General features: G+C 35.3%; 1 protein-coding gene across 1 annotated transcript in view; it reads left to right on the forward strand.

Moving 5' to 3' along the window:
• Positions 1-407: 407 nt before the first annotated feature.
• The window catches only part of LOC123557986 (uncharacterized), a 42,079-nt gene continuing 18,628 nt past the window's right edge, over positions 408-23,858 (forward strand). The window contains exons 1-10 of the mRNA XM_053544365.1: positions 408-507; positions 1,787-1,969; positions 5,187-5,299; positions 5,652-5,736; positions 6,155-6,283; positions 7,523-7,645; positions 9,336-9,725; positions 10,960-11,092; positions 20,019-21,177; positions 21,847-22,078. Coding sequence (XP_053400340.1) covers positions 456-507; positions 1,787-1,969; positions 5,187-5,299; positions 5,652-5,736; positions 6,155-6,283; positions 7,523-7,645; positions 9,336-9,725; positions 10,960-11,092; positions 20,019-21,177; positions 21,847-22,078 — 2,599 coding nt within the window. The 5' untranslated portion in view covers positions 408-455. The remainder of the gene's footprint in view (positions 508-1,786; positions 1,970-5,186; positions 5,300-5,651; positions 5,737-6,154; positions 6,284-7,522; positions 7,646-9,335; positions 9,726-10,959; positions 11,093-20,018; positions 21,178-21,846; positions 22,079-23,858) is intronic.

The following is a 23,858-nucleotide window of genomic DNA, read 5'->3' on the forward strand; positions in this document are numbered from 1 at the left end:
TATATGATATGTACGATATTTCATTTATTTAATTTACATTTTATTAAACGTAGTCACGGCGGTCGCTTCGTTTTTGTATTTTTTGTTAGTAGTTAATGTAACCGTTCTTGACAATTGACATCGTCTGTTTATGAGGTACATTTGTGCCAAGTAATATTAAAATCCCTTCATGGATGGCAGTTATGGACCGGACAGGAAAAAAGACCTTTGACCTCCAATTGTGACCTTGACCTTTGAGCCATATATTTAATGCATGTAGGATTATGTACATTTCAGCAAGTCAGGCAGAGAACGTTAATCTTTGATTATTTAATAGAGAAAAATATGTCGCTTTTTTACCATTAATACAAATATTATTAATTATATTATATAACTTAAAACTTGTTTTCCTATGTAATATATTCAAGGCTCAACCATAAATGAAATAAAAAAGAAAGGCGTTGAGTAACGACATCATGTGGTGTTCATTGGTTCTGTTTGGAGTTATAATTGGGATCGTTTATACTGGTAAGTGCTACATATATATAGTGGAGCCTAGGTGACAGTGGCTGATAAACTTACTGGGACTAATAAATGGTTTCTGTTACGGTCCGAATCCGGCCTTATCTAAATTTATGCAACTTTTATTGTACTTCATCGAGTTTATCAACTTATTTTAGCTGACAGTATTAACACGCTGTTTCTCCATGATTTACCTGATGTAGGACGTACAGACAGCCGAAAATATTCTCCTTTTAAAGCTAGGTGTCTCTCGGGCCACTTAATAAAAATCCATATCTTCTCGTAATGTTTGCGGGTGAAGAGGCTGAAGATGCTTGAGTTTACTACATTCTGTCTTTTAGTAACCCCTTCCAGTGGGCAATAAAACTTACAGATCAGTCCAGAAATTACAAATTTTACTAAAACGATTACTAGTATTTTTGTCTTGTTTGTGTTTGTAAGAATTATTTTAGGTGCAGTACAAGTTGTTTGGCGGTCGAAACGACCATTACCGACAGCAATGGCGGAAGACCCGAGATCTTGAGTTCAAGCAATTCTGAACATCTTTTCCTGCAAATCCAGCATCGCATGATATCTAACGGACAATATATGTATATATCAATAAGCTTATTTGAGCGTTAATTTGAGTAAATATATTGATACATTTTTTTTAAATAGTAAAGATCGTTATTGGGAACCTTGTAGAATGTGTAATTGTTTCCTTGTTCTTCATGAGAGATGTGAATAATACGAGTTATCGAGACTGTCTTTTGGCAGTTCCTGTGATATGCAGGCTCCATAACCTCAGATCCCCTTTCTAAATTCAAGTTTGTTTAGTTCTGCCCATTGTTTTCACACTATTTTAACTGGGGACCATACGCCGCTTATCATGGAATTACACGCTAGTGTGTGTGTCATTGAAGGTCCCATGTGCACCGCCGTATGTATATATCTGCGGATGTCTCTAAATTGTTTTTTTTTTTGTACTTGTAGCATGTGTAAATGTTGAGTACTGCTCAACCCGGGGCTAGAGGACGTGGACGGTAGCATGAAATCTACTACCGTCAATGAACAGGCTCAATCAAACCGAGCCTGCAACATTTTCGTTTTTGTCGTGTTGAGCGACCTGTGGAGTTTCTACTTTTTCTATTTTAATGTTTCTTTCTGGACTAAAACCGAAAAGCTTATATCTTGCCAATTCTTGTAAAATGTACTAACTGCAGTTATGTTGATGTGTACTAACATCAGCATGAGAGATAAACCTTTTATTCAAAATATAGCTGATATGTATTATGTAACTTTTAAGGTGCAATTTGTCCATCTTGGTATTCTTCCAATTACGGAAAATGTTATCGATACTTCTCAACAAAACGTTCGTGGGAAAATGCAAGAGATCATTGCAGGACAATGTACAAAGGTGACTTGTTGAGTATCCATACAGATTCCCTGAAACGTGATGTATGGAGTCACACTGAGCAGACTGAAGACGGTAAGTTTGACCAATTTGTACGTTCACGTTCTTGATAGCTTTGCATGGTTATATGTAGTCTTCTATCTATATGACACCCGATGGGATTGGTGGTATGCCCAACCCCCGTCTATTAGTCCGTCAGTCACACAAATCTTATCCAGTAACTATTAAAAAAATAGATATTTTATTAAATGGATGCATGAATAGAAAACAATATGGACAATATTCACGTCCATGTCAAAGAGTATTGTCACTAGGACATACTGAATGTAAAGAAATGTTACTTTGGACGTATGTGATTTTGTCAGCCATTATGAAAATAAGAGGACTTTGTTTACAAGACTTGTTTCATTGTTTTGTATTTAAATAGTGCAAAGTAAACCTCGATTTCCAGACTTTAGTTTTATGAATTTTGGCATTTTATTATATAAATGAATCGTGCATTACGCTCCTTTGTTCTTAGTTAACTTCTAAGTTTATGAACAAAACTTGTTACGAGTAGTTATTCAGATATCTCCGTGCGATGACGGTAAATATTCACGTTGAAAATGTTTTCAAATTCAAATTCCAGAAAATGCAATTTATCAAAAATACGTTAACAACTGCCTACGCAGTGACATTGTTGGATAAAAGTTATTTCCTAATTCGCTAGGCTCAAACGTAAATGAATTATTTATCCCATAGTCAAAGTAAATCGAGGGAAGAAAGGAGAACAAATGCATATTTAAGATTTGTTATCTGCATTGTCATGTATCGACATTGTTAACACATTTTCTAGGTTTAACACCAACACATCATGTATGTACTTTAACACTATTTATTTAAAAAAAAAACTAAGAGAAACTGCACATACTTACAGATCAGCTCACGCGGAAAACCCATTCTACTCGATCCTCGGAGGATGGCCAAAACGAGTACCAAGGCTCCGACTCGAAGTTTCTTCGAGTCAGCCAGTTTCCGTCAAGGAATTTCGCTGTCTGACTCCGAGGATTTATGCGAAGTCACGAAATACTCGGAGTGACTCGAGATGAAATTCAATTAGCGGAATACACACCGAGTCACTTGACGGAATTCCTTCGAGTGACTCCGAGACGAATAAATAATTACCTATACAAATTTAATTGGGTCTTCGATTACCTTCGAGGACAGATTTCAAATTACACGAAGCAAGATAATTATATTTTACGTAGTGATACGCGAAAAAAACAACAAAGTTATTTATGAATAATTATAATAGTATCTTTTTATTTTACATTTATAACATTTTATGACTTCTTGAGTGGAGACGGTAACAATAATTTTTCCTTTTTATAATTCTTTTCATATGAATACATGGAAGACCATTTTCATAATGAAAATTAATCAATTATCAATTATTTACAAATTCAATTGAGGGAGTTATTGAATTTTCTAGTTCTGATTACCTCCGTTTACGGCTATTGTATAATTTCGTTTTAAATGTTGAAATAAATGCAACTTCAACCATGTACAAAATGCACAACATGTATATCGACCAGTTTTGTTTTCTTTCTTTTTTTCCTTTTTTTTTTTTGTTTTTGTTTTTTTTTTTTTGTTTGTTTTAACTTTTATATCTTTTCGAGACTTTAATACTGTATTGAAATTAAAAAAAGATTTTATGTTTAGAATTGCAATGGGTGGGCGGGATGGGATCCAGTTTGTATACACGTAAGTAATGTGTGTTGTGTTAAGCAATGCAGACAAACTCGAATGACTTAACTGACTGTTCAACTCAGTTATATACACACTGAAATTGGCACAAAATTATCGTAAAACAATGCGATCTCTATTGAAATTGAAACTGAAATTAGTCCTTTAATAATTTTAGTGTTGTTTTAAGCAGACGCAAATTTTACGATTAAAGACGACACATGCGACATTACACGGTAGATAACTAAAGCAGACGCGTGTGATATACACGGTAGTAGCATGTAATTGTCCCCACTCTTGATTAATAAACAATCATGGATTGCGATATCATTTTGATTTGATCAAATGTAATAACAATCCTGTTAATAAAAGTTGAAACCGCGGGATATCATTTGAAAATATAAGGTCAGTAAATGGCATTTGACTTAATACTTACAATAAAATTGATGTTTACTTTTCATTGATCTTGAATGCCTTTGTATTCTTTCATAATGTAATTATTACTAAAAAATAAAGGGGAAGAATTAATATAAATAGAAAAACAAATATCTAAATATAAGAAAAACATCGACGTTCCCTTTATCGAATCGATGCAGATTTATTGATGCATGAAAGAAAGAAGTTGACCTAAAAAGGGTAATAACGGGCCTACAAATATATCATTAAGAGCTGTATAGTATTTTTCCTTCCATTATAAATATCCATATCTAAGGTATATATACATTATGCCCAATCACCCCTTACATTATACAGCATTATTTCTCATTACGCCACATTTTGCCATGTGCAGTTTTAGTTCGCTGCCCACGTGACGATAATGTCTAAAAATACAGTCGCTTCTCGTTCTATATTATCAATGTTCACATTTATAAAGCGTTACAACGGTTTATAAAAGTGAAGGGAAAAACTTCGAAAGCTCGAATGTTTCCGTAATTCTGGAAACAAGAAACTTATCAGCCATTAAGTGTCATGCAAATATTTAAAACCGTGGCAGCATTTTGCCTCTCGGTGAAATTTATTTAAAAAAATCACAAAACACAATGTGTGGGTTAGTCGTTTTAAAAACTTTGAACTATTACAACTGCATCAGAACGTTGTGTACTGAATTCCCCCCACAGAGTCCAATGGCATCTTATCAAAACGAAACTTGGTATACATCATCAAACTGAAGTGGACATGCGCGTATATTTGGAACTTTCGTGCCCTTTAGTTAATTTTAGAGTTATTGCCTTTTTGACTTTGAAATATTACAACTACAACAGAACATCGTGTACTCAACTGTATAGTTTCTATTCAGTTGAAATAAAACGTTGTATGCATTATAAACACAAAGTGGATATGTGTATATCATCAAGATTTTCATGTCTGATTATTTCTCTGGAATGTTGTAGACTTTATTCATTATTTCATCAAGCATTTTAGGTACAATGGCGACATTATTCTTGTGTCTTAATACACTGATGATAAGTCGTTTAAGCAGAAGAGAATAAATTCTTCAGGGAGCTGAATAATAAAAATAATATCTGTAATCCAATATGTTAATGGATTGAAGTGTTATTTTATCTAGGAGAGTTATGGGTTGGGGCGTATAGCGGATACACATGGTTGGACGGAACAGGAATACCATGGAGCTGGTATTTAGAGGATGAACCAAGTTCTGATGGGGAAAAGTGTGTAGAGGTAGGTTAATAGATATTAACTGGAAGCAATGATGGTCTGGCTCAACGTAGCACAAAAATGATTTGATTGGGTCTGACCTTTGTGATGGTCTTTTTTGTTGCTTCAGTGAAGATGTATACAGTATATATGTATTTACAGTTTTCGACATGGAAAAGAACGAGAGATAATATTTTCTCCCTGACAGAAAGGGATTTTTATCCGCTCAATAGTAGGGTTTTTTTCCCAGACATAAAAAAATATATGGCAAATTGTGCATTTCTTGAAAATGTAAGTCATGAGTTTTATCCGGCATTTCTACACTGACGACAATTGAATTATTCAAAACTCCGAAAATTGACACTGTTCTTCGTAGGTATGGGCGTCTGGACGTAGTCGTGGAACAGGCCTGAATGACGAAGATTGTGAATATGACCAGGAGTTTGCGTGCCAGGCCGACGGTAACAAAAAAGTGTCTATAATAAATATTAGCTACATCAAATGTAGTACGAAGTTAATTGTATTTTACATTTTAGTAAATCATGATAAAATGATCTCTCTTAGGATGTTATACAAAATAGTTGTATAAGGATCTGATTTTGGCTAATTATAACAATGGAATGTATGTTTGACCATGAGCCACAGAAATACCGCTTAAAAGAGATAATAACATATCACAAGAGGAGGTTGTCTATCGACAATAAAATGAACATTAACGGCTTTAAAAGATGATATTCTGGAAAGACAATATCTAGAATTTGCATATCTCGTAATGACCTCAAAATGTGCTTTTATGTTTTGCTTTTCTAGGATGTAAATGCTTAGTTTCACTTGAGTATAATTAATAAATACATATTGAAGCAATCTTTATTTATGCAGAGTGCTATTCGATTGCAAACTGCATTGAGGACAGTAGATGTAGTTGGGAAAGTTCTTACTTTAAAAGGGACATATGCGATAAATGTGATGCAGGATATTATAGTGGTGGTCAAGGAAATGGATGCATAGGTACGTGGCGAAACCTAATTTATAGGACGATTAATGTTAAACTACTGCTTATGTTGTTATGATTTTTTAAAGTCATATCGAGTATATTTCATGTTGATGTAATATGTTTTTCAGTTCCAATTTACTGCTAGAGTCAGATTAATGCTTTAAGGGGTGATATGAAATATAGAAAGCGGGACCATAATAAATCCTTTTCTGAATCACTCTTGAATGGTGAATAATTTACTTTAAGAAACTAGCCAGTCGCCAAAACACAAGGGTCGTCCTAACGCAAAGAGTTAGTTTTTGTTGAATGAACTCAAAGCTGTTTTCTTTGATCAGTAAAATGGCTTGTCAGTTCACAGTCGACTTCTATTAAGTCGTCAGTCCATTCCGAAAGTCACTAAATAACTATGTTTTGTTCAATGTTAAAATCTCCGAAACGATTATAAGTCTTGAAAGAACAGGCACAGAGGCTAGATGGCGAGGACTTACGCATGCATAGGTCAGACTTGGCGTGTTGAAAACTGGCGTTGACTCCCCATACACCCCAACACGACCAAGAAGTAGCGCTAAACTAGGCGAATTAATTTCGAATTTTGACAGTGACATAATTGTTTACTTGAAGTTAAATTTTTAAACTAGACAAAATTGAAAATAATTATTTCTTTCGCGAAATTCTTTACACTTATCTACCATGCTTAAAATGACAGCCATTCAGCCGGCTTACGGAATGTCGGTGGTTCTACCCAGGTGCCCGCTCATGATGAAATAATGCACGGAGGGGCCCCTATGATCTTCCTCCACCCTCGAAACTTGAAGGTCGCCATGGAAGCAAAAGTTTTACTAGTGTACACAAATTGTTTTTGTTTAGGTCAAAGCATTGTCACTTAGTTTGATAATATTACCAACAGTCTATTTATCATATTTCGCAAAGACATTATTCACTTTGCCAGATTATTCAAGGGACCATTCCAAACCCAAATCATTGCTTGATCATGGCTTGAAACGCATACCATCAGCTTATTTAGTTATAAAATATCTGTTATATCAGAAAAAAAAATTAAGTCTTGAATAACATAGAGAAAATATGAGAATTAAGTTTAATATATGCCGCTCAATAGCTTAAACCTATGGTGCTAAAACATTTCATCTAGTGTAGGGTTATCATAAATGCAATGTGTTTTGTAAAAAGCATTATTAAGCCATGGAATTTAGATTGAATAGAAACAAATTGAGAAGCTGTATGTGTCATTGCAGTATGTAAAGCTATTGCCAACTGCGCAGAAGAAACTTGTACAAGTCCAACAGATCAGACCTGCATCACATGTATTGACAATAATGTGTACTTCAAGTTGACGAATAATGCCAAAAGTTGCGACCGTAAGTATTGACACTAAACCAGATTTATGCAATATTTGTGTGTTAGTTCATCGTGTAACTGGGTAGAAAACCTTGATTAAGGGTACAATCGTAGATAGAAAGAAAATCAAATAAGCATATCATTTGGAAGCACAGAACGTAGATAAACAATATAATACCAGACTCAGTTTGTTTGAGCCTGTTCAAGAGAGGTAATGAAAGTACGACCAGTTTATGGGTTTAAAGGATAGCGCTTCCACTTTTAATGTGCCGGAGAAGTCATATAGTCTTTAATTTCATTTGATCATATACACATAGAATACTTTTCTGATATACCATAGAGGTCTTTTCATATGCGGAAAGATTACATAATTATTGTATAGTTCCCGTATTCTCCTAACTTTGAGTCAAACATTTTTGTGTCAGCTCACATTTATTTCATCAAGACATTTTGACTTAAATTAAGTGTTTATAATTTGATATTATCACAGAAAGAATACCAGGTACATAAATCATATCAATTTCTTCTGTACATTTTGAAGATCTTTATCTAATATAGCATTGCGATGTAAGTCAAATTGTTTATGTTAAGCATATTTAGAGAATGAAGTATTTATCAATAAAATGCGATATATAGGACTTGTTATAAAGCACTCACATCGCCCACAATTAAGGAGGATGAAAAAAAAAACAACAGATTTTACGTAACTCTGTTTGCACATCCTACATGCGTCTTAAGGATTTGAACTTGCTCAGTCAAATTTAGCATTGTTATATTTTGACCTGATTATGTAATATGCTTCCAAAAATTCTTAATAAAGATTTTATTTTTAAAGCTACTCGCCTACAGTTTGGGTGAATTGTTTTCAACATGTTCTTTTGCACCAAGTTTGGCATAAATTGTATATATGATACTAAATATGATAAAGTTGGTGAAAATAAAATTTAGATAATGATAAAAAATGCAAAAAGAATGTAAATTTTCTGCATCATTTCAAAAGCGGTGCAACGGTTTACTACCTTTTGCACAATATTTTTTTGTTATTTATAAGAAGATCTTGCAAAGATCTTATGTCAATAAGTTTGTTCGACTAGTCACATTCAGAGTACTCACTTTTTATAGATTTTAAGATAATTCAATGTAATATGATGCCAGTTATTTTGTGATAATTATTAGCTTTGAAACACAAGTTAACAACAAACAACATACATATAGTAGAATGATATAGCAAACAGAAACATATTTGAACCTAAATAGACATTTTAATATATATGACTTGGTAACTTTTAAGTTATGTGATAAAATAAGTAAATTTTGGAACAGTAGGTAAATATGAAGTTATATCTGTTTCTTCACAAATGATTGTGTGTCAATAATTTACTATTTAGAAATTGTTGATGTTTTGAAGTGGATATACATTTCTTGTAAAAGTCGTTATCGCTTGTTCCTATATTACTAATATTTAAAAAAAGAAGACTTTACTAATAGAACGGTATTGTAATTACCAAATATCGTAGATGGTTCATTAGACACCAACCAACTAAGAAGTCAGGTAGTTAATTTGTCTCGGCAAACTAGACTAGTTTCATTCTATTTTACTCAATACACTCATTCAGTTGCCTACCTAAGTCTACCCCAAAGTGTTTTGATTAAATTATTTAAGAAAACATTAATTTACGTTGATGATAGCCGTGTTTTACATATTCATAGGCATGTGTTCGTCTGATAAACATTATTGCTGGCCTGGGTCATGTAGTGACAGTTTAGCGTCAAACTGTGAGTGCAGCACAGGATTTAGAAAGCACTCCACGACAATAGAGACATTGTGCCAACCGGAAACCAATCAAGAGATTAATAGCTGCCAAACAGTATTCACAGGACCCAGTGGAGAGAAGAAACGGTTAGCCAGCAATACGCAATCTTCGCATTGCCAGTATTTGCAGGACAATTATGGGAATTTCCAGCCGACAACAATTACATTCAATATGACATCCGAATTTACGATAGATATTTCAGCACTGACTCGGCCACAATACATCCAAACGGATACGTTTGGAGTAACAGACACAACAGTACTTATACTAAAGCAATCAACCTCAGGTTTGTATACTTAGACGGGAAATAAACGTTACTCTAGGGGATATTTCCGAAATAATACTGATTCTTGAAATACGTGCGAAACGTTCTGATTTTTTAAAAGTGAATGACAAGTAACATAATCGATTATCACAGGAGGGACTAAGCACACTGACCATGAAAGTGCAATGTTTCACCAGTGTCTCTCTGTATATCAAACATACAAAATAACTAACCCACCCGCTTAGCTCAGTAGGGAGAGGGCATATCAGATTCTATGGATCGCGGTGTCGTGAGTTCGATACCCGAGCGAAACGTATGCCCTCCGAGACGATTTGATAAAACACATTGTATCTGAAATCATTTGTCAGCCACCTCTGATTCATGTTGGGAAGTTTGCAGTTACTTAGAACGAAGAACATGTTTGTACTGGTACAGCATCCAGGAACACTGGTTAGGTTAACCTCCCCGCCGTTACGTACTTTACTGAAATACTGTTGAAAAACGGCGTTAGACCCAAAACAAACAAAAATATACAAACAATTTTGTAATTTAGAATAAATTTTCAGTCCTCATTTGTTTCTGTGATAAACATTTTTCAGTTTTTATTCAGTAACATGTTTGGTTGACGGAACATTACAACCAACAGGCACTTATACTCAAACTAAAATTGCTCTCGAGCTGCTCAGTATGAAACTATGACAAAAAGGAATTGCTTTTTACTGTTTTATTTCTGTCTGAAATATAACGAAGTAATTATTTTAATTTGTTGGTTCAACGTCGCACTGGCACAATTATTGGTCATATGGCGACTTCCCAGCTTCTAATGTGAAGATAGACCCCAGGTGCCCCTCCATACATTATTTCATCACGAACGGGAACCTGATAGAACCACCGACATAAGCAAGCTGGACGGCTTCTTCGCATGAGGAATTCAACGCCCCTAGTGAGGCTTTAACCCACATCGATGAGGGGCAAGTGATTTCAAGTCAGCGACCTTAACCACTCGGCCACGGAGGCCCCTATATATAACGAAATACATTTGTGCTCCTTCCTCTTACCCATTAAATTTTGTAGCCGGTATAAAATTAGCAAATAACTGTTCTATTTCATCGACAATCGATGATTGCTTCTACTTGATTGTTACCATGTAACAAACTCTCCATGGTATATATTCAAAGCTATAACACTTTTAATATATATACATTTTTCAGTATCATACACTTTGTTTGTTAATGTATCTTTGTTTCTCTTGAAGGTCAGGAGACAGTTATTAGGTCACACCAGATGAAGACTGACACCACATCTAGCAGAGAGGCAGAGAGGGTGGTTCAAAACGATGAAGTATTATTAGTTGATGACTCAAAATACAATTTGATAAATGGAGATGCGTATGTTTACAAATACCTAATATTATTTATTGATATAAGTCAATGAAGTTTTTCACTAAACCGTTTAGTTTGCGTTTTATGTCACATCAACATCTTAGGATATATTGCGACGTGAAATCTTTAAATAACGAGTTCATCAAATGCTGTAAGCAATGGTGTAAGAGTATCAAGTCATCAGATATAATGGATGAAAATTCAGTTTAGTTCATTAGAATTTATTGTTTGTTTATATTCTGTAGGGTCCACATCTTAAGGCCGATCCACACCTTAGGACCGGAATGTAGAACTTTGACGGAAAAGTATGAAATATGGCTCAAATATAGAGGTGGCACCCGATTTTTCACATCAATTGCTCGTTTTTTTCTGTCAATTTCACTAATTTTTTGGCGATTTCATATTTTTTTTCGATCGCGCATTTAGTTGTCTGTTCCAATGTATTTGACGAAATCTAAATGTATTTAGTGCATTATAAGACCGTCATTTTTGTGAAAACAAATTGGCTGACGCAGAAATCGTTATAAAATTTGTACGTGCAAATTTATGCATTTTGTCCTTTCCGTGCGGCAAAGTGTTTTATTTTTTGAAAGCGTCTGTGGTTCGGCTCGCCCTTTAAAATTATCAAATAAAAAAGGCATGTGTTCTCGTTGGATTTTTTGCTAAAAAACGTTGGAAGTCGTAGTTAAATGTCAAAAAGCGCGACGTTTTTAAGGATATTATATCACGTCGTTACAGGACAGGCCGTTACAAGACACGACATTACAAGGTATTAAGTAAGTCAAGACTGTGAGAATAAGCTTTAAATAAAACCGTTTTTTTATGTTTTTCAACTGTACACCAGTCTATTTTTATCACAAATATAGACTTTTCAAACTGATATTGTTTTTGATACGCCGACGTAGGGCTTATAATCAATGTTGTTATATTTTCATCCTTCAGGGATTGTTATTCGTTCTAAACTCTCGGCCTCTGTCAAGATGAGAAGTATCTTATACCGCGTTGAAGGTTCTGTGTTCACTGACATTCGGGTCCATGCTAGTTATCCCGTCCTTTTGTATTCTGGGACCTCCAGCGCCTTTTTAACTGGTGCTTAACATTTTTACTTAACGAATTGAAACTGATGACTGATCTACCCGAACGCCACTTTTCACAGAATGGTATTACAATTATTACATTTCTTGAGTATATATAACAGAGTACCGAAATTAATTCTTTCACCTCTTCGGTTACATTCTGCATCTTCTGTTCATCTGCCTAAAGATAACAGTACTTTTTTAAGACATACACCATCGATCAGCCTTTCTCCACTTAAGCTACAGTCTGTTCAATCAGTTTATATTCCACGTACTAGTTTAAATTATCCAGCTGTTTTTCGTAATAATCTACGTATTTGTCTATCACCTTTAACTTCTACTATACTGAAGAAATATAAAATCAAACATACAAATTTTCCACAGAGATGTAGAGAGTACCGTTCTATTAACAAATGCAATTCTAAGAGGTGCGGTTGTTGCAATCATTTATCGCACAGGTCTACAATTACCTCAAACGTTAACGGCAGAACTTTTAATGTGGTACTTAATTCTGACGTTGACTGAAATACGTCCCACATGATATATGTACTGACTTGAAACGCACCCAATTGTGGTATTCAATATGTTGGCCAAACAGGACGTTCTTTAAAAATTCGTTTCCGTGAACATTCATACAAAATGCGTAGTCGGAACAAGTTTACTACATTTTTATACCAACACTTTCGTAAATCTGGCCATACATTTGATCAGGTAACAATGCAACCAGTAGAGCAAATCGTATATGATACTAATTCAACATCTAGTTTTAAAATTAAAGCCAGACATGTAGCAGAATTCAAGTGGATTAAAAATTTACAGTCACCGTTTCCGTTGGGCTTAAATGATAATATTTATCAGGAAGGTAATATCTCTAAAAACCCTGATATCGATATCTTTTCTATTTTAAATATTAGGAAACGTAAATCCAGGTCTCATGGAATGAGACGAAATGGTAATGTTAAACGCAAATCTAAAGTCAATGTATCTGTTGCCGACCTCGATTTAATTCTTTCAAACTCTGGTAGACATTCAATGCTTTCTCGTCTTACTTCTTTATCTGTACAGTCTCTTAAAAAGCTAGACGAAGAAGCGGACCAGTATGTTATTCAAACAGATCCGTTTTACACTGTATCATATCTTATTCAAAGTTACACACAACACGTTCTCCGTCCACATATTGACACCCAATCTGACCATGAGAGACATTTTCTTAAAATTTATTTCATGAACAAAGGTATTGACTTCATCGATGTACCTAGTATATTTCGTGATAAACGTGTCATTGATTCTGTGCCTAAATATTTCAGAAACTCCGAAGTTCCTATTATCTGTTATAAATATAAAACACCTGTAAGAAATGTTATTTTCAATTACAATAAAATTGTTTCCGACTTAGATGTTCAAACAAATACTCCTTCTTACTGCGAATGTAAAAACTCAAAATTTTGCTATTCAGATGCAGGTCATGTCATCACTGGTAATTTTGATATTATTAAGGACAAGCGTATTCGTAATTTATTCTTTAAAGGACCTAAATATAGAATTTCTTCAACTATTGATTTTAATGCTTGTCGTGGTCAGATTGCAGAATCAATCGAAACCTTCTATGTTAAATGGTGTCGTCGTGAGAACGCTGATCCCAGTGCATTAACGTCTTGGAAACGAAATATTTTTAACATTGTTGATTCTCGAATAAAATTTTATCAAACTAATGAACACCTACTTCCACCAAAACCCAAGTTTACTTTAAGACATTTGAAAAAGGAAATCCAAGAATTTCATTCTAAGTATGTCTTAGTTCCAGCAGACAAGGCGGCCAACAATATTATCATCATTTGACGCCTACATTATATTAATGTTTTACAAAACGAATTAAATAGCACTAAAACTTATACATTGAGTCCTTCTGTTGAAAATAAATTGGTTACTGATCACATCACTGAAGTTTCTAATTTAAAAGTTCGTATAGACGATCAACAAATTAAACTTCCGACCATGTACTGGATTCCTAAATTGCACAAACAACCATATAAAGCTCGCTTCATCGCTAATTCAAGCTCTTGTACAACTACAAATATTTCAAAACTATTAACATCATGTCTAACTGCTGTGAAAGCCCACGTTGAAAGATACTGCGATAAAGTGTACGAAAACTCTGGTAAACACTTATTTTGGTCGATTAAAAATTCTGGCGAAATCCTGGATAAGTTGAAAATTAGTAATTACAAGGTATCTACAGTCAGTACATACGATTTTTCTACTTTGTATACCACTTTACCACATAACTTAATAAATGACAAATTAACTGCCCTAATTCAAAAGACTTTTGCCAGAGAGAGTGCTACATTTATCGCTTGCAATTTTGATAAAGCTTTATTTAGTAGCAATATTATTAAACATTATACAATGTGGACCTGTGACGAAGTTTGTAAAGCCCTTTCCTTTTTATTGAACAACATTTACATCAGGTTTGGGAATGCAGTTTTTAGACAAGTTGTTGGTATTCCCATGGGAACAAATTGTGCACCCCTTATCGCAGATTTGTTTTTATATTGTTATGAAAGAGACTTTATGTTGAGCCTCTCTCCAGATACGCAGACAGATATTATAACTGCATTTAATAATACATCACGCTATCTGGATGATATTCTTAATACGGATAAAAACAAAGAAAAATATCAAACAGGGAATGCCACGCACCAAAGGCGCAGCCTCCTCAAAACGAACCCCCCAGCACGCAAACGCGTGCACCACACACAGACACACACTCAAAGCCAACACATAAGGACAAGACGAACAATAAGCATACACACACGCGCGCACACAAAGTCAACACACAAGGACAAAACGAACAAACAAAGGAACACAGTGGGGCACCGCCTTGGAACGGTCAGTGGCAAAAACACCACTGGGGAGCTTAAACCGGTTTATGGTGCGCACACAACCTCACTCTTACCCCCACCATGTTCCAAAGACATGGGACAGTGTAAATAAAAGTAATCTCCTCCAGGTGAATCTCTAACACACGTAATGGAAACAAAAAGGCATGGTATGTAAAACACAAAAATGCTCGTGTATAAATATATAAAAAGCAAACCTTAAGAACCAAAAACGTATGTACTCAATGCCTTTTCAGAAGACAGAGCAACAAGAGAAACACCCTTAAGGGCCCGACGAAATCCGTTTTTTGGTCAATTGATGGGTACTTTTTATCCTAGGGAGCTTCAGTTAATTAAAACTAACAATTCGGATACTGATGCTTCATTTTTAGATTTACATCTCTCTATTTATGACAATTTTATACATACCAAAATTTATGACAAGAGGGATGATTTTCATATTAGTATTGTAAATTTCCCCCATTTGGATGGGGATGTATGGGCTACATCTTATGGGGTATATACTTCTCAATTAATTCGATTTGCCAGAGCGTGTAGTCATGTCTAGCATTTCAATGAACGTAATCAATATATTACAGGTAAACTTCTTCAGCAAGGCTACCGTTATTACAAATTGCGTAAATATTTTGCTAAATTTTATTATCGTAATTCTGATTTAGTTTTAAAATTCAATAGTAATTTAAAGACACTTCTGCGAGAAGGTATTTCTAAACCCGTTTTTTATGGGGATGTGGTTTACAAACTTCGTAAGATCTTGGGTCATGGTAATTTTCCAAATGTATTTGGAAAGATTATCAAACGTTTTATTAAAAGAGGTTACGACCCAACTGTTTTGAGACATACCGCATGTTTAGTGTTCAACCCGTTTACAGTTGGACACTACGCTTCCCTCTTTGATTGCGTCTGACGGAAGAGGGGGAGGACTCTATGATAAGCAGTTTTTAAATCCTACCAGGACTGAACTGTTTTGATATTTGTCTTCTGGCCTATTTCGTCGGGCCCTTAAGGGTGTTTCTCTTGTTGCTCTGTCTTCTGAAAAGGCATTGAGTACATACGTTTTTGGTTCTTAAGGTTTGTTTTTATATATTTACACACGAGCATTTTTGTGTTTTACATGCCATGCCTTTTTGTTTCCATTACGTGTGTAAGAGATTCACCTGGAGGGGATTACTTTTATTTACACTGTCCCATGTCTTTGGAACATGGTGGGGGTAAGAGTGAGGTTAGGTGCACCATAAACCGGTTTAAGCTCCCCAGTGGTGTTTTTGCCACTGACCATTCCAAGGCGGTGCCCCACTGTGTTCCTTTGTTTGTTCGTTTTGTCCTTATGTGTTGGCTTTGTGTGCGTGTGTGTTGTTCGTTTTGTCCTTATGTGTTGGCTTTGAGTGTGTGTCTGTGTGTGGTGCACGCGTCTGCGTGCTGGGGGTTTCGTTTTGGGGAGGCTGCGTTTTTGGTGCGTGGCATTCCCTGTTTGATATTTTTCTTTGTTTTTTTTGGATGTATTGCGTCATTTATTAAAGTGAGTAAATTTCATTTTTGTTGTTCTTTTTTATTATTCACTGCGTTTGCTTTAGGGCTTTTCTTTCCTGTTGAAAAGTAAAACCCCTGTTTTCCTAAATATCATTATAAATAAGACATTTTTGAAAAATTTATTATGACTCAAGCAATAAAATTTTATGTTCAATTTATTATTATGCAAGCACCTATTTAGACATGAAACATAATCACCTTGATACAACATTGGAAGTTTTCGACAATTCATTACATTTTATTTTCAAAATGTCAAATAGACATATATGTTTTCTATTATGGCGTATAGCTTACCAGCAAGAGAACTGTCTGTTAATTTAATCAGCACATGAACTGTCTTTTAGTTTCATCCGCCTTTCAAAACTTTTTTAACACGAAAATTAATAAATGTATAGACATGAATTATTTTGTACGAAACAATATGTCTTAGCCGCAACTTTGCTGTTACCGTACTTTTCTGTTTTTGTGACGACAATCTGTTTGCATACATGGCTGTACAATTTAACAGTGTTAGAACAGTAGCACAACTGTTCAGATAAGAATGAAAGACATTACCAGGTAGCAACATAAATATGACCGATCTTGAAGTTTGACCTTGATTCCGATGGGTTAAACGTTTGACTTTACGGAACTGAAACGAAGTATTCATCTACTGGGCGATGGTAAATTGATACTATAAAATCACTAATGGTAACAAAGAACCGCCCGCCCGCCCGGCGTATTGATAGGAATGGGATGCGCATAAAAACTGTGTCTTATGAAAAATATGTCACACATTTTTACCCTTGCGGGCGAGAATGCTCATTTCAAACCTGTTACTTGAATAAATGTTGACGTGCGCCTGAGGTGCGGATCAATAATATGTCACATGAAATTCTGTTACCCTGTTCTACCCATACTGGCGATCATTCACAATGATATTTCAACTAATTTCTGTACGAAATGTGGAACCAAGCGTGGATGTACATCGGAAATGTGTAACATGTAAAATGCGTCAAGCACTTCTACCTTTGCTCATCAAGTTTCAGATCGTTACTCCAAGAAATCTACAAGTCCATTGTTTATGTAGTTCACCACACACTCCTTTGCTATGACGGGCCGTAAATCAGCAAATATTCGCAAGATTGGAGGTTAGGTGCACCATAAACCGGTTTAAGCTCCCCAGTGGTGTTTTTGCCCCTGACCGTTCCAAGGCGGTGCCCCACTGTGTTTCTTTGTTTGTTCGTTTTGTCCTTATGTGTTGGCTTTGAGTGTGTGTCTGCGTGCTGGGGGTTTCGTTTTGAGGAGGCTACGTTTTTGGTGCGTGGCATTCCCTGTTTGATATTTTTCTTTGTTGTTTTTTTTAGCATAGACACCGACGGTCAAATGACTCCGAAATAACCGTCCCACAACTTCGTTGGGTAGGGGAAGGGAGAGGGAGCGGTGCATTTAAATACTAAGCAAAAGTCATTTAGATAATGACATTATCTCTGCGAAGAGCTTCAGCACCTTTTTTCAAAATATAAAGGTTCTTTTAGGTATAAAACAAAAACATGTCATGATCAAAGTTAATTACCGTAAACCTGAAGAACTAGCGAGCCCATTTTCTCTTCTTTTCCAAGCTCTGTTTGTAGATAATACTGCTAGGGAACGAGATGATTACTGTCAACATGCATTTTTCTTTAAATATATTGCGCTTATGTGAAACGTTTAAAATAGCTAATAGCTGTTTTGAATACAGTAATGGATATATATTGGATACTATTTTAATTGTACAGCAACTCATTCCAAAGCTGGAGTCACACACAGGAACGCATGTGCGTGCGCACGGATACGCAGGCACACTACTAACTACAGCACACACGAACGCATTCGCTATTTTATACAATCATTCCCGCACATACGGGCAGAGTTCTCAGAGCCTTGCTAAGCATTTCTGGCGGGCCTAGTATTTTATGTCAGCCTCAAGTAAAAAGATAATTTATATTTTTTCTTAAATATTTTTGAATATACTCTTAACAAAAGTTTAAGGTCAGTAACTACTTTCAAAGATAAACATTCCATCTCCGTGTCGATTTGATTAAAGACTGTGTGTTTAAGTTTATCAATCCTTCACCGCTGACCTCTGAGATTCATGTGAAGAAGTTGACTTGCGGAGACAAGGTTATTTCTGGTACAGAATCCTGGAATATTGTTTAGGTTAACTGCCCGCAGGTATACATAACTAAAATACTGTTGAAAATTCTGCACTAAACAAATCAAGAAATCAACATTTCAGACATTTTTCAGAAGTAAAAATAGTGGTTTGTATAATTTGATAGTAGCGTCTCTATCAACTGTCGTTATTCGGAAAAAATGTTCCTGCAAATTATAACTCCTTTTCTTCCGGTCCTTCAGTGTGCTACTGCGTGTATCGTGTGCATTAGTACATATATATGTTGCATATATATGTAAAGCTTCTCGTTTTTAATAAACTGTGTGGTCACTTAAAAAAATATACTTCAACCATCTGAGAAATCATTTTTCTGTCACACTATTTAGAATTATTATTAGAGTATTTACAGTGCTATAGGCTGTTACACTGTATAAACGGAACGTATTTAGCACGGTAACGTCATGGTTTCTACAATCTAACACGTCGCGCTTTTCGGCATTTTACTATGATTTTCAAAGTTTGTTAGCAAAAAATCCAACGAGAAAACATGCCTTTTTTATTTGATAATTTTAAAGGGCGGACACAGCAGCTGACTGTTTCAAAAAATAAAACACTTTGACCGCACGGAAAAAAGTTATAAGACAAAATGCATAAATTTGCGCGTACATATTCTATAACGATTTCGGCGTCAGCCAATTTGTTTTCAGAAAAATGACGGTCTTATAATGCACTAAATACATTTAGCTTTCGTCAAATACATTGGAACAGACAACTAAATGCGTATTCGAAAAATAAAAATGAAATCGCCAAAATATTAGTGAAATAATGACAGAAAAACGAGCAGTTGACGTGAAAAATCGGGTGCCACCAGGTGGCGCTTTTAACGTTAACGCACAAGTGTAAAATCGAAAAAGGTACATACAATCTGAAAATACAGAGTTTGATCTATATTTGAGCCAAATTTCATACTTTTCCGTCAAAGTTCTACATTCCGGTCCTAAAGTGTGGATCGACCTTAAACTATAGTAATAAAATAATTTTCATTGAATTTAATCGTTCATCTTTACTTACTTTTAACGTAGGGAAGTTTAAGAATGATTGTAGATAGAATCAACTTCCCTTATTTAGGGATAAATAGTTTAACAAGCATCGATTATTTAAATAACGCCGCCCCGACCAAAAAAAAATAATGAAAGCTGACAGTCTACCACAATGCTTGTAGTTATTATTAGTATTGGTATTCAGTTTTCTTTTCATTACTGCGAATACATTTGTACAGTGACCTTTTTCAGTCTCTGTGTCCAATACAAAGCAGAAGGTGGAGGCTACTTCGAAAGCAAAAATCTGTACAGTCTACAAGTTGAAACAGTTACATATAATAAAACGGTAACTACGGAAACGAAATGCTACAGATTTGATAATGCTCCTCCTGAACATTGTTCAGAAGGAAATTTATGCCAAAATGAACCTTTGCAAACTGAGGTACAGATTACACGATCAGGCATTGTCGATATTGCATTCCAAGGATGGTCTGATCCAGTACCAAATCAGAAGTTTCCGTCCCAGGCATCTGGCATTGAACATTTTGAAGTGAGAGTAAGCGAGGTTATCCCGGCGGGCGATCAGTTAAAAGTTGACACTAGTATTTATTACGAAGAAAAGGTGCCTACTTCTTCGACAAAAGACGTCACGCTTAATCTAACTACTTCTGCACCTAGACTGTTCTCTGTGCTTTTAGAGGTTAAAGATATAGCTGACAACATACGTCAAGCTCGAAGATTTGTCTTATCCGATAGCTCTTCGATTTTAAAGGTATGGGAAGATTATCCGTTTATCATTAATTCAGCCTCAAGGGAGACGGAGTATACTTGGCAAACCAACTTCGACAAAGTATGTCTGACATGGAAAGAGCATTTCTACAACGACTTCTATTTGCACAACCCCTTACTCAGTTCGATAGAACCGGATCCACACGGATTAATTACAGGCGTATATGAGCATTTAGAAGGGATACTATCCGTTCACGGTACACCGAATGTCCATGGCATTATAAAATATTTAGTGTCATGGAGGCTGAATGAGGGCTCGGTTACTAAGGATATTGAGGTTGAAAATTTTCTCTACCAAAACGTTTGTCGGGAGTTTGATCTTAAGGACGGACAGACGTACACGTTTTTCATCAGTCCAGTAGATATTGTTCAAAATATTCTAACTGAAAATAGAACGGTTCATATCGATACATCTCCACCTCATATTGATGGAATTGGTCTCATAAAAGACGGTTATAAAGGGCTTACTATACACGACGAAAGAGACTTGTCGAAGATGGAACTTTACTTTGAAGCTCTGGATCCACATAGTGGGATCCGTAATGTGGAATGGTGGTTTGGGACGGAGGACACGGGACAGAATCTCGATAGTGGGGTGCTAGGTGTTCAACGTATTGAAGGGGTTTGTAAAACTCAAATTATTGAATTTTGTAGTATGATAATTTTAAGTCTGTATTTAACCCTTACCATGTTGGACACGATTGGTTCTTCCTTAGTGACCAGTGAATATCATGAGCAGACTGCACATCCGTGCAGTCTGATTATGATCTGCACGGTTCGCTATTCAGTCAGTATCTTTTAGGTAAGCACCCCTTTTAAGAGTTAATGGTACTGTCCAAATTGGAAGATGGACAAGTCCATTATAGAAATTTAGCATGGTAAAGGATAACTGAAAACGCATACTCTCTCAATACATCAGTTCAAGAGACAGAGCTTCTTTGATATGCGTCTTCACCTGGTTCTTTTGTTACACTGTGTTTACTACCTCGTTACGTGAACCTAATCTAGATATCTGGTACACATTCTCAAAAGCACTTAACATTAATTGATCAAAAGGGGAAAATGACATCACAATGAACGTAAATTAAACGTATTATACCTTCCATATTTATATAAGAGTTGCTGTTGAGTAACTTTATCATAGCTTTATATTTACATTTCATTATTTAATGTAGCTATTTGCAAATAAATATAGAAGCAAAACGTGTCGTGAAACTTGTACCTTATTATACCACAATTATTAAAAGAACAATACATTTTAAAGGAATTTATGAAGTAAAATGCATTTCAGGATTGCGAAGACAATACCCAGGCATGCTACTGCCCAGATGTTGGAAATTGTGAAAATCATGCCTTCATCATACCACTGAATAAGCTAGTAGTAGCGCACAAGCATCTCGGTGATCACAATCGGAACTACTTTTTCCAGTTAAAGGGAACAAACAACGCACGCATTTCGGCGACTGAATATGTTACAATACTGGTAGATTACTCACCACCTGAAGTCGGTGTAATTCATGAGGGTAGGTAAAAAGAAATATCACCAAAATGTAAAACATAATTCTTCTGTGTTCATATCATATCATTTGTGTTTCAAATAAAACAGGAAGCTGATTGACTTACACAAGCGAAAGGAAAATTAAGTTCAATTGGAGAATCGCACTGTGTCTTCGTCGGTACTTTCAGTTGTAAACAGAAACATAGCTCCCTTTCCGTTCCGCATTCAATCTCGCATAACCAAGGTATACCATGGTTTCCTTGGTAAACCTCTCAGGCAATTTGTCGATATTGTTAATTCGTTGGCTTAAATGTTTAAGAGTTTTGTTAATCAACAGCAAATCTTTGCAAACCGATTTGCTATGACCAGTCAAAATCGTCCATGAAAAGCGTCACTGTATGTAATCTAATCTTGACAAAGATTCCTTTGGGATATCTTTTGTTTCTCGATATACTTTTCCGAATAACAAATTGATAGAGTAAATCTTTATTGACCGCAACTATTTTATGGATCCATTATTCGTAAGTATTTTTCTAAGTAGTTGCTTGGATTTTCATTCGACGGTCTTGAAAAAATATTGATTGCTTATAACCACCTCCAATAGTAAAGATAAAACCCTGTTATTTGATTTTATCCCTCCGTACGAACAAGATTTTTATCGTTTCGCCTAGAGTAAACATTATTGTCCAGATTCAATTCAAACTCTCACTCAACAATCCTTGTGACAGGGCATACAAACGGACCTATATATAAATGACCTTGACTCTTATATGACCTTCACCTTCAAACTTGAAACCTTAATAAGCAACATATTAAGTCATTCTGTCCGCATAAACATCCCAATATAGTTCACACTCATACTCGGTAATCCTCGTGGCTATAACCACAAACTGACCTATATATAATGACCTTGCCCTCACCTGCAAACCTGAAATTTAGATAAACATCGTTAGTCCTACAGCCAATATAATTGACCAAAAATAGTTTATATTCACGCTCAACAAACCTTGAGGTAAGACCTACAACCTGCATTATATATGGATGACCTGGACCCTCATATGACCTTCACCTTCAAGCTTAAAACTTTATTAAAGACATATTGGTCCTATAGCCCGCATATGTGACTTAGTTCTTGGATATTCTTCCTTGTTTTTTAATTCAAACTCAGCAAACCTTGTGGCAAGACCTACAACTGACCTATGTATTGATGACCTTGACTGTTATATCATCTTCTCCTTTAAACATAGAACCTCAAAACCGAACACCAAGGAGAATAATTTTGCGTTTTGAAAACGAAACTCCATGTTGAGTATTTCATTAAGTACAAATTTAAGATCGTTTTCACCGGTATGACCTTTTTCAATATTATGATATTGACTGTTATTGTTTCTCAACAAAACAAAATTATCGAATTTTCGCTATTAAAGCAGCATGCCTCCAAATTTGGCTAAAAATAATCTTTCTTTCAAATTGAAGTTTGGTAATATTATAAACATTAGAATATGAATTTTTGTTTTTAACATATTTTAAAAGTTCAAAATCAAGAAAAAAGGATGACCGCATCGGGAATCGAACCCCGGACTGCCGCGGCAATAAAGACATTTTCCCGTCGTCGTAACCAATAGCGCTATAGCTGAAGTAGTGAATAATGACTTCAAAATATAGATATTTATAATGGAGACAGTTTACCTGGAGTAAACAAACGCTTTTCGATTTTCAAAAGTAGCAAAAACAGCAAATTTTCATGTGTTTCCGTAACATAAAGTTTGTCAGTATTTAAGTTTTAAAGCCTTCTTAAGAAATAT

Source organism: Mercenaria mercenaria, chromosome 5 (genome assembly GCF_021730395.1).
Source record: "Mercenaria mercenaria strain notata chromosome 5, MADL_Memer_1, whole genome shotgun sequence".
NCBI classification, from domain to species: domain Eukaryota; kingdom Metazoa; phylum Mollusca; class Bivalvia; order Venerida; family Veneridae; genus Mercenaria; species Mercenaria mercenaria.